The sequence below is a fragment of the Haliotis cracherodii genome, unplaced genomic scaffold, assembly GCF_022045235.1.
Source record: "Haliotis cracherodii isolate W230 unplaced genomic scaffold, xgHalCrac1.p SCAF_16, whole genome shotgun sequence".
In the NCBI taxonomy this organism is placed as follows: domain Eukaryota; kingdom Metazoa; phylum Mollusca; class Gastropoda; order Lepetellida; family Haliotidae; genus Haliotis; species Haliotis cracherodii.
Window position 1 is genome coordinate 18,280,254 of NW_027266271.1, and position 17,315 is coordinate 18,297,568.

The following is a 17,315-nucleotide window of genomic DNA, read 5'->3' on the forward strand; positions in this document are numbered from 1 at the left end:
GTCTTGTCAGCTTGATACGAGACGAAAGCAAGTGATGCAGGCCTTTGCCGTTTACTCTTTGATAAAATCCACGATCATGTGCACGGTGCTGAAAAACCAAGACACATAATCAGGTTAGCCAGGATTCGAAATCCCGGTCATAGGTGTCTGTCACGCCTAAGGGGCGCAACTCTGCACGGCGAATATGGTGTGGAGATGTTTGGTAGGTGATGGTGGTGTTCATATCATTAAGGACTATAGCTCCGATATCAAATACACTCATTGACCACAAACGAGGACCAATATTAATAATGAGTCCACACAACACACTTGTACAGCTAAATGCAGTTAAGTCTTCTTGGTTTCTTGGATATTTTACAAGAAAGAACTCTTAATAATCTATATTGTGTTGCTTACTGAACGAATATCAGATGAACCCTTTTCTATTTAAAGTTGTGTCTCAATTTCTAGCATTGCGCCATCACGAATCAACCAGTTATCTGTTACAAGGAGCCCTGATTCCGAATTAAAATGGCATGTTACGTCAAAGGGAACATGAAAATTCGTTAATGGCTTCGAGAAAAGCGCTTAAGAATAACAAAAGATGTGTGTAAGTTTGTGTGCATTCCTTTGATGTATGCGTGTATCTTGCGCTGTTTAGGGGGAAGTGTGTCTATGTGTGGGTCGCAGTGTGCGTGTCTTTGTGTAAGGGTTTGTGGGTGTCTCTGTGTCTCTCTGTGTGTGTCTGCTTGTCTCTCTCTGTGTCGCTTTCTCTCTCCCCCGTGTATGTGTTTGTGTCTGTTGGTCTCTCTGTGTATGGGTGTATTGGTGTGTCTAGATCTGTATCTGTCTCCCTTTGTGTGTGTCTCTGTGTGTGGTCCGGGGTAGAATAGGTCTTCATGCTTGTCGTAAAAGGCGACTAACGGGATCGGGTGGTCAGGCTCGCTGACTTGGTTGATGCATGTCATAGATCCCAATTGCGTGGATCGATGCTCATGATATTAATCACTGTATTGTCTGGTCCAGACTCGATTATTTACAGGCCGCTGTCATATAGCTGGAATATAGTGTCTCTTTGTGTGTCTGTATCTCTGTGTGTGTGTCTCTCTGTATGTGTTTGGGTGTCTCTGTGTGTCTGCGTGCCTCTCCCTCTCTCTCTCTGTGTATGTGTCTGTACGTCTCTGTGTGGCTGTAACTGTGTGTGTCTGCGTGCCTCTCCCTCTCTCTCTGTGTATGTGTCTGTACGTGTCTGTGTGGCTGTGTCTGTGTGTGTCTGCGTGCCTCCCCCTCTCTCTTCCTCTCTTTCTGTGTATGTGTGTGTAAATGATATGCGCGTGTGTTGGTAGACATAAGGAATCCAACTATGCAATTATTATTTTTTATTCACAAGTGAGTGAGAGTTTGGTCTAACGTCGCCTTTTGACAGTATTTCAGTTATATCACGGAGTGTCGACTTGATGTGGGAGAAAAGCTAAATATGATGCAATGATGGTGAAACACACAAACACTCATAATCAGGACGGTTCTTCATTTTTAGCACGATCGTCGGATCCTGGCACGACTAAGGGAGGCAACACTGCATAGCATTGTCACGATTTAGACACCTGTGCCCTGTGCTCCGTGAGAAGATAGCAACTCACGTATGTGCTGTTGTACGAAACTCATTTCACCCAAACCTCTCCAGATATAATACTTCCTGATGGGTTCGCTTCATATATAGTACAGCTACCCGACAGGTATGTGAACAGGGTGCACTCAGACATCATTTCACACAGGGCAGAGCAACTTGGTCTACTAGACAGCTGTTGTGTGTAGATCTGCGTGAATGTGGTCACACTGTCCATCTGCTGGCGGAAACCGGAACTGACGTTCCGACAGGAAACTAAGAAATCAATCCTTGCTTGCTGGTAAGGCGACAGATTGGAGTTCGCTGTTGTAGTTGTTGTTGTTACTATGGTCGAGGATGATGTTGAGCTTGACGGCTGAGCTATTGTAGACGTTGATGTAGAAGTTGAGGTTGAAGAAGTGGGCTCACTTGTAGACGTTGAAGTAGTCTGTTCATTCATTGTGGACGTTGAAGTGGTCGGTGCACTTGTCGTTGTGGATGTCGAAGCCGATGTCGAAGTTGAAGTCGGGGCACTTGTCGTTGTAAACATGGATGTCGATGTAGACGTTAATGTGGTCAGCTCGCTTGTTGTAGTCGTTGAAGTCGTCGGTTCACTTGTCGTTGGAGACGTTTCTGTGGTCAGCTCAGTTGGTGTAGGCGTTGAAGTCGTCGGTTCATTTGTCGCTGGAGACGTTGCTGTGGTCAGCACAGTTGTTGTAGACGTTGAAGTGGTCTGTTCATTTGTCGTTGGAGACGTTGTTGTGGTCAGCTCAGTTGTTGTAGACGTTAAAGTGGTCGGTTCATTTGTCGTTGGAGACGATGTTGTGGTCAGCACAGTTGTTGTAGACGTTGAAGTGGTCGGTTCATTTGTCGTCGGAGACGCTGCTGTGGTCAGCTCAGTTGGTGTAGGCGTTGAAGTCGTCGGTTCATTTGTCGCTGGAGACGTTGCTGTGGTCAGCACAGTTGTTGTAGACGTTGAAGTGGTCGGTTCATTTGTCGTCGGAGACGTTGCTGTGGTCAGCTCAGTTGTTGTAGACGCTGAAGTGGTCGCTTCACTTGTCGTTGTAGACGTTGAAACCGATGTAGAAGTTGAAGTCGGGTTACTTGGTGTTGTTGTAGCTGAAACAATGATGTTATACACAGGCTCACAGCAGCAACAACAGAAGCCGAGGCAGTAAATGACGTGTGTTGATACGTAAATAGACACAAGGTCTTTGGTCGTGAGTTCGAATCCCAGGTCGTCCTAACTATGTTCCTTGTTGACCGGGGGTTTCACCAAAGTGCATCACTTCAGGCTTTTCTTTCCACATTAAGCTGACACGCCGTGATTTAACTCGAATACTTTTCAAAGCGGCGTTAAACCCATATCACTCATTCAATCACTCACGTATATATATATATATAATATATAATACATATAACTTGCTTCACACATTGTACCAATGTACCCGGGTCATCGGCGTGACGAGCGAACGATTTAACCTCTAGGTTGCCCAACCGCCCCACTTTAGCATAAGTTCTAGGAACTGAAACATTTATCACAATACCTATTTCTGAAACGATTAGCTTTCGAAATCCATTTGTGAAACGATCCATTAGAGAATAGCTTACGAAATACGAGGAATTACCCATTATTTGTTCTTAGTGGTATTAACGTTAGTACCGTCATGTCATATTTGAAGAATCTGACGTCTTGAGTGTGTGTCAAAGCCAAGGAAGTAGGGGCAAAATACTCAACAATCATATCAGTGGGCTTAAAGATGAACTTTCGTTTGAAGAAAGCTGGGTTTTGGACTTGAATAAGTACAAGCTCTTTGAAGACACCAGATGATTGAAAACAAATTGGGGGATGTTGTTCCAAACGTCCTCCAAAGATTGGCTCAACTGTTGCGCTACCGCTTGTTTCTGGTCCTGTCAAGGCGTCGATCTATGTCATCCCAAACATTATTTATCTGGAAAAACAGCCGGCCATACAGTACAGCAATGTTATGCTGCCTAAACACGTCAGTTACAACACGTACATAATGCTGCTGCAACGTGACGTTACGTCACCAGTTTAGTGTCGACTCCGTAGATGCACCAACCGCATATGGTTACCTTGTTAACGTGACGACACACCTGGACGACCGGTCCGTGGCAAGTCGTGTTGCCCTGCTGTAGCTAACCTATCTCCTACCCAGAGTTCCTTGCGGGTCGGCAGCCAGCATAGTACCTCTGCCACAGGCCAGCGCCATGTGACGATTCGTCACATCTTTTAACAGTCCATTCAAGATATTGCATAATGCTTTTCATCCGTTTCATGTTGGACAAGTCTACACATTTTCATAAACAAATGCCAAAGAATGGTAACGGTTCATTAAGAAAGTATCCTAATACGAGAAAATCTACTTGTTTTTGCGTAGTTATCCTTTGTTTACATTGGTTGTACGGCTCCACGTGCTGTCATCGAAGCCCAAAGAAGAGCTGGAGATACGGTCACTTTGATGTATAGATATATATTGTCATGCAACTCACTGTCGCAGTTGTAGTAGCGTATCTGTATAATTATGCAAAACAATATGTAAAGCGCCCCCAAATACTTGCATTAGTCCGTTCTATACTGATTTCTGAAAAGCGTGTTTGATTACACAAGAAAAAAGACCAGTCACATGATATGCAAATTAGCCTGTGACAGTGGTGTTATGCTGAGTCACCACTGCGTCGGAGTGTGGTAGCTAACGTCTCCAAAGAGATGAGATTGTGTTTCCATGAACATTAAAATGTCGGGCCACTTCGTTTCGCGCCATTTGTGTTTTTGCAGCTTACCCATGGCGTGTAGACGTTTGTTTTCAGCAAGCCGTGGCATTGGGTAAGCGGCTTTGACGGTTAAACAAAAATGCTCTTAGTTATGAGCACCTGACAGCTAAACAATCATTGTGTTGTTTACATTAAAAGAACAACACTTGTGTGAGTATCATGCGCCATACAAACACGCAAGCATCCAAATTGTACGTTGTGCATGAATATGAGCAGGCAAATTGTGAATAACAACCTTAAAGTCGAGGAGATGTCTTCATGAATCTGCATTGAAAGATGCATTATTTATTCAAAGAATGAATTAATTTTATTGTACTTAAAATGAAGCACATTGACATTTTTCCGTTAGTATATGTAATAAATGATGTTTGCACTTACGTGGGGCCGCGTTGCCACTCCCCACCTCATCGGGTACTTCAGCTGAAATATACGAACACAATATCCATTTGTGAAACAATCCATTAGAGAGTAGCTTACAAAATACGAGGAATTACCCATTATTTGTCCTTAGTGGTATTGACGTAAGTAACGTCGTGTCATATTTGAAGAATCTAACGTCTTGATTGTGTGTCAACGCCAAGGAAGTAGGGGGGAAATACTCAACAATCATGTTAGTGAGCTTAAAGATGAACTTTCGTTTGAAGAAATCTGGGTTTTGGACTTGAATAAGTACAAGCTCTTTGAAGACACCAGATGATTGAAAACAAATTGGGGGATGTCGTTACAAACGTCCTCCAAAGATTGGCCCAAGTGAGGTTGCGCTGCCGTCTGTTTCTGGTCCTGTCGAGGCGTCGATCTATCTCATCCCAAAAATTATTTATCTGGAAAAACAGCTGGCCATACAGTGCAGCAATGTTATGCTGCCTAAACACGTCAGTTACAACACGTATATAATGCTGCTGCAACGTGACGTTACGTCACCAGTTCAGTGTCGACTCCGTAGATGCACCAACCGAATATGGTTACCTTGCTGACGTGACGTCACACTTGGACGACCGGTCCGTGGCAAGTCGTGTTGCCCTGCTGTAGCTAACGTCTCCAAAAGAGATGAGATTGTGTTTCCATGAACATTAAAATGTCGGGCCACTTCGTTTCGTGCCATTTGTGTTTTTGCAGCTAACCCATGGCGTGTAGACGTTTGTTTTCAGCAAGCCGTGGCATTGGGTAAGCGGCTTTGACAATTTAACCAAAATGCTCTAAGTTATGAGCACCTGACAGCTAAACAATCATTGTGTGTTGTTTACATTAAAAAAACACTTGTGTGATTAGCATGCGCCATACAAACACGCAAGCATCCAAATTGTACGCTGTGCATGAATATGAGCATGCAAATTGTAAATAACGACCCTAAAGTCGAGGAGATGTCTTCATGAATCTGCATTGAAAGATGCATTATTTATTTAAAGAATGAATTAATTTTATTGTACTTAATATGGAGCACATTGACATTTTTCCGTTAGTATATGTAATAAATAATGTTTGCACTTACGTGGGGCCGTGTTGCTATTTTTCTCCTCATCGGGTACTTCAGCTGAAATATACGAACACAATATCCATAAAGGTGAAACGATCCATTATTAGAGAATAGCTTACAAAATACGAGGATTAACCCATTATTTGTCCTTAGTGGTATTAACGTTAGTAACGTCGTGTCATATTTGAAGAATCTGACGTCTTAATTGTGTGTCAACGCCAAGAAAGTAGGGGGGGGGGGGGATACTCAACAATCATGTTAGTGGGCTTAAAGATGAACTTTCGTTTGAAGAAATCTGGGTTTTGGACTTGAATAAGTACAATCTCGTTGAAGACAACAGATGATTGAAAACAAATTTGGGGATGTTGTTCCAAACGTCCTCCAAAGATTGGCCCAACTAAGGTGTTGCTACCGCTTGTTTCTGGTCCTGTCAAGGCGTCGATCTATGTCATCCCAAACATTATTTATCTGGAAAAACAGCTGGCCATACAGTACAGCAATGTTATGCTGCCTAAACACGTCAGTTACAACACATACATAATCCTCCTGCAACGTGACGTTACGTCACCAGTTCAGTGTCGACTCCGTAGATGCACCAACCGAATATGGTCACCTTGTTGACGTGACGTCACACCTGGACGACTGGTCCGTGGCAAGTCGTGTTGCCCTGCTGTAGCTAACGTCTCCAAAGAGATGAGATTGTGTTTCCATGAACTTCGTTTCGTGCCATTTGTGTTTTTGCAGCCAAACCATGGCGTGTAGACGTTTGTTTTCAGCAAGCCGTGGCATTGGGTAAGCGGCTTTGATGGTTAAACAAAAATGCTCTAATAGTTATGAGCACCTGACAGCTAAACAATCATTGTGTGTTGTTTACATTAAAAAAAACACGTGTGGGTGTAGCATGCGCCATACAAACACGCAAGCATCCAAACTGTACGCTGTGCATGAATATGAGCATGCAAATTGTAAATAACGACCCTAAAGTCTAGGAGATGTCTTCATGACTGCATTGAAATATGCATTATTTATTTAAAGAATGAATTAATTTTATTGTACTTAATATGGAGCACATTGACATTTTTCCGTTAGTATATGTAATAAATAATGTTTGCACTTACGTGGGTCCGTATCGCTATTTTTCTCCTCATCGGGTACTTCAGCTGAAATATACGAACACAATATCCATTTGTGAAACGATCCATTAGAGAGTAGCTTACAAAATACGAGGGATTACCCATTATTTGTCCTTAGTGGTATTAATGTTAGTAACGTCGTGTCATATTTGAGGAATCTGACGTCTTGATTGTGTGTCAACGCCAAGGAAGTAGGGGCAAAATACTCAACAATCATATTAGTGGGCTTAAAGATGAACTTTCGTTTGAAGAAAGCTGGGTTTTGGACTTGAATAAGTATAAGTTCGTTGAAGACAACAGATGATTGAAAACAAATTGGGGGATGTTGTTCCAAACGTCCTCCTAAGATTGGCCCAACTGAGGTTGTGCTACCGCCTGTTTCTGGTCCTGTCGAGGCGTCGATCTATCTCATCCCAAACATTATTTATCTGGAAAAACAGCTGGCCATACAGTAAAGCAATGTTATGCTGCCTAAACACGTCAGTTACAACACGTACATAATCCTGCTGCAACGTGACGTTACGTCACCAGTTCAGTGTCGACTCCGTAGATGCACCAACCGAATATGGTCACCTTGTTGACGTGACGTCACACCTGGACGACCGGTCCGTGGCAAGTCGTGTTGCCCTGCTGTAGCTAACGTCTCCAAAGAGATGAGATTGTGTTTCCATGAACTTCGTTTCGTGTCATTTGTGTTTTTGCAGCAAACCCATGGCGTGTAGACGTTTGTTTTCAGCAAGCCGTGGCATTGGGTAAGCGGCTTTGATGGTTAAACAAAAATGCTCTAATAGTTATGAGCACCTGACAGCTAAACAATCATTGTGTGTTGTTTACATTAAAAAAAACACGTGTGGGTGTAGCATGCGCCATACAAACACGCAAGCATCCAAATTGTACGCTGTGCATGAATATGAGCAGGCAAATTGTAAATCACGACCTTAAAGTCTAGGAGATGTCTTCATGAATCTGCATTGAAAGATGCATTATTTATTTAAAGAATGAATTAAGTTTATTGTACTTAATATGAAGCACATTGACATTTTTCCGTTAGTATATGTAATAAATAATGTTTGCACTTACGTGGGTCCGTATCGCTATTCCTCTCCTCATCGGGTACTTCAGCTGAAATATACGAACACAATATCCATTTGTGAAACGATCCATTAGAAAGTTGCTTACAAAATACGAGGAATTACCCATTATTTGTCCTTAGTTGTATCAACGTTAGTAACGTCATGTCATATTTGAGGAATCCGACGTCTTGATTGTGTGTCAACGCCAAGGAAGTAAGGGGCAAAATACTCAACAATCATGTTAGTGGGCTTAAAGATGAACTTTCGTTTGAAGAAATCTGGGTTTTGGATTTGAATAAGTACAAGCTCTTTGAAGACAACAGATGATTGAAAACAAATTGGGGGATGTTGCTACCGCCTGTTTCTGGTCCTGTCGAGGCGTCGATCTATCTCATCCCAAACATTATTTATCTGGAAAAACAGCTGGCCATACAGTACAGCAATGTTATGCTGCCTAAACACGTCAGTTACAACACGTACATAATCCTGCTGCAACGTGACGTTACGTCACCAGTTCAGTGTCGACTCCTTATATGCACCAACCGAATATGGTTACCGTGCTGACATGACGTCACACCTGGACGACCGGTCCGTGGCAAGTCGTGTTGCCCTGCTGTAGCTAACGTTTCCAAAAAACTGGCCATACAGTACAGCAATGTTATGCTGCCTAAACACGTCAGTTACAACACGTACATAATCCTGATGCAACGTGACGTTACGTCACCAGTTCAGTGTCGACTCCTTATATGCACCAACCGAATATGGTTACCTTGCTGGCGTGACGTCACACCTGGACGACCGGTCCGTGGCAATTCGTGTTGCCCTGCTGTAGCTAACGTCTCCAAAAGAGATGAGATAATCATTGTGTTTCCATGAACTTCGTTTCGCGCCATTTGTGTTTTTTTTTGCAGCAAACCCATGGCGTGTAGACGTTTGTTTTCAGCAAGCCGTGGCATTGGGTAAGCGGCTTTGACAATTTAACCAAAATGCTCTAAGTTATGAGCACCTGACAGCTAAACAATCATTGTGTGTTGTTTACATTAAAAAACACTTGTGTGAGTATCATGACCCCAACAAACACGCAAGCATCCAAATTGTACGCTGTGCATGAATATGAGCATGCAAATTGTAAATAACGACCTTAAAGTTAAGGAGATGTCTTCACGAATCTGCATTATTTATTTAAAGAATGAATTAGTTTTATTGAACTTAATATGAAGCACATTGACATTTTTCCGTTAGTATATGTAATAAATAATGTTTGCACTTACGAGGGGCCGCGTTGCCACTCCCCACCTGATTGGGTACTTCAGCTGAAATAGATGAACACAATACCCATTTGTATTCATTAGAGAATAGCTTTGGTAGGAACTACCGATTATCTGTCCCGAGTACGATTAACGTGAATAACTAGGGAAATTAACGTTAATAACGATTGAAATCAAATACATGTACTCCTAATTCCGAGTGTCCAGTGGGTTATACTTGTCATTACGAAAATTCTTCTTAGTCGGATTAGGCTTTTTGTATGCCGTGACCTTGGACGGGTTTTAGGACGAACGAAGTCACCTTGGCCTGCTCCCGAAGCCTACGAGTATGTTTATATTGATTCAGTGATTCAGTGAGTCATATCTGATCTGAGCTTAAGAAAAAACACAGATTGATTTTCGATCTGAAACCCAGCTTTTTCTAAGGTGCATGAACTCTTGACCTGATTTCTATTTGACCTGGTGGCCGGTTGACCTATAAAAAATATAGAAGGCTCTTCCAATACGGCCTCCGGGAATTAATTCAAAAATCTGCACCCCTATTGGTAAAATGGTCTTGTTCTGTTGTACTGAAGAGGAAAGAACTTCGTTGCGATCGGACCGTATCACGCGGCATATTATGACTTACAAAACTTAGTATTCATCATATTTAATGGATATCATATAATTATTCCGGGGTAGAATAGGTCTTCAGCAACCCAAGCTTGCTGTAAAAGGCGACTATGCTTGTCGTAAACTAACGGGATCGGGTGGTCAGGCTCGCTGACTTGGTTGATTCATGTCATCGATCCCAATTGCGTGGATCGATGCTCATGATATTAATCACTGGATTGTCTGGTCTAGACTCAATTTTTTACAGACCGCCGTCATATAACTGGAATATAGTGTGGCGTTAAACAACAAACCAAACCAGAAAAATAATATGATTAAGAAATCAACGACAACTGGTAGTCATGTATTTTACAATAAAAAAATGCAGGGAGCAAAAATCACTCGGGGCTTTTATCGTACAATAAAACACTGCAGGGAGAATATGCTACCTGCTATGTTTTATTTCAGGATTGACTGTGTATTTTTTGGGGTTCATTGAGGTATGAATCGAAAAACCGATGTGCAAATATGTGTACGAATCCGCTACGCGGATTCACAGTGTTTGCACATCGGTTTTTCGATTCATACCTCAATGAACCGAAAAAAATACACAGTCAATGCTTATAATTAAATTCGACAACGAAAACATGTTTTATCTACAATAGTTTAACCAAAAAGAGTTGCATAAAAAAGCAGACAAAAAATGACGACATTGATAAAAATTCAAGGTGTTGTAATAATACTGTGCCGTGACAGGAATCAGGTGATTGTTTAATTTATGCACATAACTTGATACGCCTACAAAGTCAGTAGCCAGTCAACGGAGAGCAGGATCAAGACAATGTGTAGAGGACCTGTCAATCAAGGCCAGAAGCTGGAATAAATGCAACAGTCAGACTGTAACGATCCATAACCAATATGTCCGGGAGAAGGCGGCTGTTTTAAATGACGTGGTCAAATACTGCCAGATTCAAACATTAGTCCCTGAGAACGGGAACACACAGTTGGAAAAATGCGGGTTAGAAATGAAACCCGAAGACATGAAATTTGTAGAAACCAGGCGAGCGGAAACAAACAGGTGAGCGAGCCTGCACGTTGGCTGTTTCATTCCCTCTCGGCCTTCGGTCTCAAAGGGTTGTTTGGACAATGAATATGCATGAATTTCGCTCAATGCCCTGTGCATGACGATACTCGAGCAGAAAGGGAATTCCCTCGACTGTAATATTGTGATTCCCCGACATTCCGCAGTAATAAAAGTAGTCCGTCTCCGGTGGGCGTGGCTTAAGTTTTTACATTCATTGGCACACTCCGGCGCCGTGGTGACAAAACATAACACCACTGCCACAGACTAATTTGCATATCACGTGACCTGACTTTTCCCTTGTTTGTAAACATACGCGCTTTTTCGGAAAGCAGAATAGAACGGACTAGTGCAGGAACTTAGGGGCGCTTTACATCTTGTTTTGCATAATTATATACAAATGCTACTACACCTGCGACAGTGAGTTGCATGACAATACATATTGACACATCAAAGTGACCGTATCGCTCGCTCCCCGTAGGGTTTCGATGACAGCACGTGGAGCCGTACAACCAATGTAAACAAAGGATAACTACGCAAATAGAAATAGTTTTTGACGATTTAGGATATTTCTCAATGAAAGTTTACCTTTCTATGACATATGTTTATCTAGATATTGAGACTTGTCAAAACTGAAACAGGTGAAAAACATATGCAATATCTTAAATGGACTGTGCAAGATGTGACGAATCGTCACATGGCACTAGCCAGTTGCAAAGGTACTATGCTGGTCGTATGGAACTCTGGGTAGGAGAGTGATTCATTGGGAAATGAATGCAATAACACGTGACCAATTCAGCACACCAGGATGCAGGAAATTCAATGAACACAATATTTAATTATTGTACGATAAACAACGACCAACGTCATGATAGAATCATGTTTTATCGTGAAATAAACCACGCTTGCGTCTTCATTGGTCTTTGCAATTTATCGCGTAGATGTCTTATATTGGACAATAACACATAAAACAGGGGAATAAATGATTGTATTCACACTCATTAGCTTCACCCAGTTCTCCCAAAAGGCAGAGGCCAGATCATCTTCCCGAGGCAAGAGAGTTAACTGACAATCAAAGTCCAGTTTCCACACTTGACGAACTTGGAGTTACATTTAGGCTGGACTAACGAGTCTATGTATAGTCCAATCAAAATCGCGCAACGAAATCGAAATCCAGTTCGTAAACTGTTGTGCAGATTTCGGTCGATTGCAGGATTTACAAAGCATGTGCACCGCCAACTTGTTGTCAAGAGACAGTTTCCAAACCTTTTCATGTTTTTAATCAAGGAGCTTGCGTGATTTGATGCACTTCGCGATGTAAGACCCGTTTTATCACAATATGAATCTTTATTATCGATCAGACCGTCTTGACTGGGCGCCGCCATTGTGTTTGAAACAGAAGCAAGTGATGGAATCTGATTGGTCCATAGGAGAGGCTAAGAAGGGACATAACTTGTAATAACCACTAGTGGCGCTACGATCGAGCCGAGGAATTCCAGCCTTGTTCGATAAGGGTGGAAACTGGACTGATGAGGAAACTGGAAAGATGAGGCCAGATGGGAGACCGGCCTTTAAGTACGACACCTGTTTTGATGTCATGTTAAAGTCTGGTCATGGCCATATGCACAGTGGTCGTTTTGCCGGTTGTCGATTTGAGAATGAAGGAAAAGTACTGCCGTCGTAACTTCTCAGCCAATCTATAATGTCATTTATTATTCAGCCAATCAAATTGCAGGATAGGGTTAATTTCCATTGAGGAATTACCGAATAGTTAATTCAATAATTAACAATATTTCAATGCATTTGGTTATCTTATTACATATTGTGTCTCCTTAAACACTAGGTCAACTCTGATTCTGGTAGTATTTTATATCAACTTTTGAATTTAACGGCCGCTCATGGGCAGAATTGTCAAAGTGGTTTATGTTTGCGTCTAGATGTGAAAGGCGGTGGGTTTCTTTTGCTTTATATTTACTTCACATGACCCCGCTGTTTGACGAATGCCATCTCATGTTAGAATCGATTGATAATTGGCGCAGCACAGCAAGGAAGGGAGGCCATTTTGCACTCGGTTCACCTCAGGTCATCTCGGTCACCATTGGGAGGAATCCATATTGGAACTGGATCACTAGTTTCACTCGTACACGTGTCTATCTCTGACACAAAATAAGCTTGCCCACGCCTAAATGTTGCTCAATATCAAATTGTGTTATCAACCGTCAAAACCTTAAAATCGGACGTCATATGTTACCAAATCAGAGGATCCTTCGGTACATACCTTGATTTATTGTCTCCCTACTTGTGTTTGTCTGGGGGCACAGGTGGCCCAGTCGCCTAAGGTGCCGCGATTCGCTGTGCAGAGTTGCGTCCCTTGGGCACGCCAGTATCATAGTGGGTTCGACTCCCGGTTCGCCCCGATTATGTTTCTAGCTTTGTCAGCACCATACCCGTACTCGTGGGTTTCACCGAAGTGGTAAACGTCTGAGACCTGCATCACTTCGGGCTTTCCTCCCACATTAAGCTGACACGCCGCGATATAACTGGAATACTGTTAAAAGCGGCGTTAAACCAAACTCAGTCACACTCACTCTGTTTGTCAATCCTGTTTCAGGTTTAATGTTAAGTGACGTTCAGCAAACCACATGATAACTACATAGACGTTGAATATAATGTAGGCATGAAATTTAGCTACCAGTTTTTGAGCGAGCATCCAAAATAGGGCCTTCACTTCGTTCTCTGCAAAACAACAGTGGTGCTGTAGTATAATGTAGGCAGGGAAATTAACTATTCTCAATAGTGTCCTTGTCTCTGTGTAATATCGGTAAATACTAAATGCTAAATTTGATGTACACAGTAAGTTTCTCGGACAGACAATTTGCTCAAACCTTATTTCCCCTAAAATCCCACAGCATCTCACCTCACCCCACCCTTCCCCGCCTCACCTCACCCTAACCCACCTCACCTTCCCTCACCTCACCTGCAAAAGAGTTTGTCCACCTACCTGTATTGTCCGAACTGCCTATCGGCATCATTGTTCCACCGGCTGAAAATATCACAAAACGTATTTTAAAACGGTTTATTCAAAACATATTTACATAGTGGCTTTTCACGATTGCATTTTGTTAAATCAGAAATACTGTATTTAATTCTGCATCAGTCAGTAGTAAAGAATATTACGAATCTTAAACCTTTTACGTTTCCAGTGGGACAAAAGTCCCTTTTCAGACCACGTCCTTTCAATGTCATCGGATTGTCTGGCCTGATCGATTGTTTTCAAGGCCGCTGCCGTGAATAAAAAGTAAGTATTTATTGAAAGGTATTGTTTGACCCTCTAGCGATGACATTAACTCGTCTTTTGAACAAACTGGGGGTTCTTTAACTTCTCTTGTGTTCAATACTTATACGAAATAGAAAGATATCGGTAGATAAATCACCAATGATAATAACAAAAAATATTTTGTCTATTGTCAAGTCGTTTGCCTATAAATGATAGTGAACATGTACCTCTAGTCTGCTTCAGGAACATCATCATCATCATCATCATCATCATCAACGTCAAAACACGGACCATGGCCTCAGTTTCAGATGACTTGACGTTTGTGGAATTATTGAAACTGGTTAAAACATCTGTCCTTGAAATTCGACGAAAGCTTATTCGAACGAAGTTTTAGAGAACGGTAGACAAAAATAAATCTAGTTTGACTTTCTGGGGTCAAATTCTTTGGCATCCACAATAACACGTCGTCCCGATCCTTGCGAACTTTGAAGATACTACTAAACTGAAATCGTGCACCCGGAAAAACTGGCGTTCATCACGTGCTGGTTTGTATACTAGTTTTGTGATTTCGTTGCCGTCACCAAATAACAGATTGAGGCTGATTGTATAAACATTCTTTTCTGTAAGTTTCATACATGAGGTTCCGCACATAATCGATCATAATTCAGTTCAATATTCACCTGTCATCGATTGAGAATGTTTCGTCAATAAATCCAAGCATGCCTTTGTCACGGCGCAGAACACATATGGATTTTTAAAGTAACTTTTCACATCATTCGATAAACCCATGATTTTTGTATTTTTTTCTGAAGCGAAAAAATCGAATTTGTTACCGTGATAAGTACTGCTTGCCATGCCGTTTCAAAATTACTTGTTTCCATAGCTAAAAAATCCACTCAGTACAATGTACATAAAATACATGGTAAGATTTACGTCTTTCTGATTGTAACATGTCCGTGTTAAAGAATCTTTGATGTTTTATTTTATGATCAACTACAAACATTTTCAATTAAATACGCGTATGTGAAATACCCATCCATCAATATAATATTCCCAGTTAACTTATACAGACCGGTTATGGGGCACTACTAACGTGATAGATATTGTGGATACCGACACAAACATACATAAACATCAGAGACTATGCAAACAGTCAATGCATTTGTTACCACCCGTCCTATTCCCTAGCATGCAAGAGGACTCGTCAGCATACCGATCGGTCTAAAATAGGACAAACCAAAGCCTAGATTATCTATGGAATACCGTAAGGGACATTCTCGAGACCTCGACCTTTGGAAACGAGCTAAATATGCCCAAAACGAGAATGCGAGATCGCGAGATTTGGCCAAAATGTCCCTTACAGTATTCCATAATTATCAGTGTTGTGGTCAAAGAATCACTCCTTAATGTCTTGTACATGAAAATAACTTGTATATAACAATGCACCAGAATTACAGTTCCAATTCGTTCACAATTTTTAACGATAGGTAGTCATGGCAACCGTGTTAGAGGTCAGAGGGGCACGGGGGGATCCAGCCGTCTAAGGCGCCGAGATTCGCTGTGCAGAGTTGCGTCCCTTGGGTACGCCAGAAACCTACGATTGTGGGTTCGAATCCCGGTTCGCCGCGATTATGTTTCTAGGTTTGTCAGCACCATACCCATGTTCGTGGGTTTCACCGAAGTGGTAAACGTCTGAGACCTGCATCACTTTGGGCTTTCCTCCCACACACGATACAAATGGAACCATGTTAAAAGCGGCGTTAAACCCTATTCACTAACTCCATGCAATCAGCACAATATAAGGGACGTTACTCTTATTTATTATTAGCATATCATAACAAGATTATCTCCCTTAGACCATTAACTACATTGATGGCGCGGCGCGGTTGGACGCCTTCACAACACACCGCGCTGGCGGGGTAATCTTTCAACGACGCTCATATAAACGTCTCGTGTTTACTTCAATCTTGATTCATTATTTATTTACATATATTGGGGTCATGCGACGACGTTTTGTGTCACACAAACAGACCTACCGGAAATATCCTGGGCGTCTGATGCCTTTTTTCAAATAAGATCATTCTTTCAGAATAGCTTCGTGGTAAAGTGAATATCATTTAGTTACCGATTTAACCTAAAAGCCTTTTGGCATAAACCCATATTACATTTGATCAAAACTTTGACGTCTCAATATATTTTGTATAATGGCAAGTAATGTGCAGACGACATGACGTATATTTTATGATTTACCGATCTAAAGCCATGTAGTTATAAGCAGCAAGGGCGTCTTTCCTTCACAAGCAAGAGCTGACCAAGGCATTTAAAAGTCATCTGCCCAGGGTCAAGTACTCCGTAGCCTGTCTAATCACATTCATCCCATACTTAACCATGGCTGTTGTGGCAGCTTTGTCATAAAAGAGTAACGATGGTGGATCATCCAGAGGAGGATGAATGGAAGCGTTGAACACTCAACAGCATCCTCGACCTACAGATTTGCCTTGTCTAAGAGACAGTGCATGCTCAATCCAGTTCTTTTCCTGAGACTGGGCCTCGAATAAGCAGCTCTAGTGAAGCACCATGTAGATCTAGGTACATTCATAGTATTTGCCTTCAGTGCCACAAATGGAACGTAGGCATAAATGTCTTTGAGAGAATGCCTGGAAACTGATGAAGGTGAATATGGTGTGGGTTCACCAAAATTTGTCTAGGTAGGAAACTGAAATACGCTTATGCCAGTTCCATGAAATGAGTTCACAGAACCAGATTGTGGTCAGTGTTATCAAGGACCCAAACTATGAGCAAGTTCTTTCTCAAGCAGGCGGGAAGCACTACACCTTCCAGGGGACAGTTTATGTTTCACGCGCACAATACAGTACAGATATCATATGTACGTTAAAGAACAGAAAAAAACAACGTTAATTTAATATATGACATGAAATAATAAAAATAATTTTAAAAAATACAGTTTTAAAGCAATAACAGTTTGTCGGCCATATTGGATTTTCTGGCTACTATCCTAAAACTTCTTAAAATGATA

The 17,315-nt window shown here is 41.8% G+C and overlaps 1 protein-coding gene across 1 annotated transcript; it reads right to left on the reverse strand.

Annotated features, from left to right (window-relative positions):
* Positions 1–1,440: 1,440 nt before the first annotated feature.
* On the reverse strand, positions 1,441–8,924 carry LOC139463600 (salivary glue protein Sgs-3-like). The gene is made up of 6 exons (XM_071244872.1): positions 8,831–8,924; positions 8,069–8,110; positions 6,974–7,015; positions 5,871–5,912; positions 4,760–4,801; positions 1,441–2,704 (listed from the first exon to the last, which is right to left on the reverse strand). The coding sequence occupies exons 1-6, from the start codon at positions 8,922–8,924 to the stop codon at positions 1,641–1,643; spliced, it is 1,326 nt and encodes a 441-aa protein (XP_071100973.1). The 3' UTR covers positions 1,441–1,640.
* Positions 8,925–17,315: the final 8,391 nt, after the last annotated feature.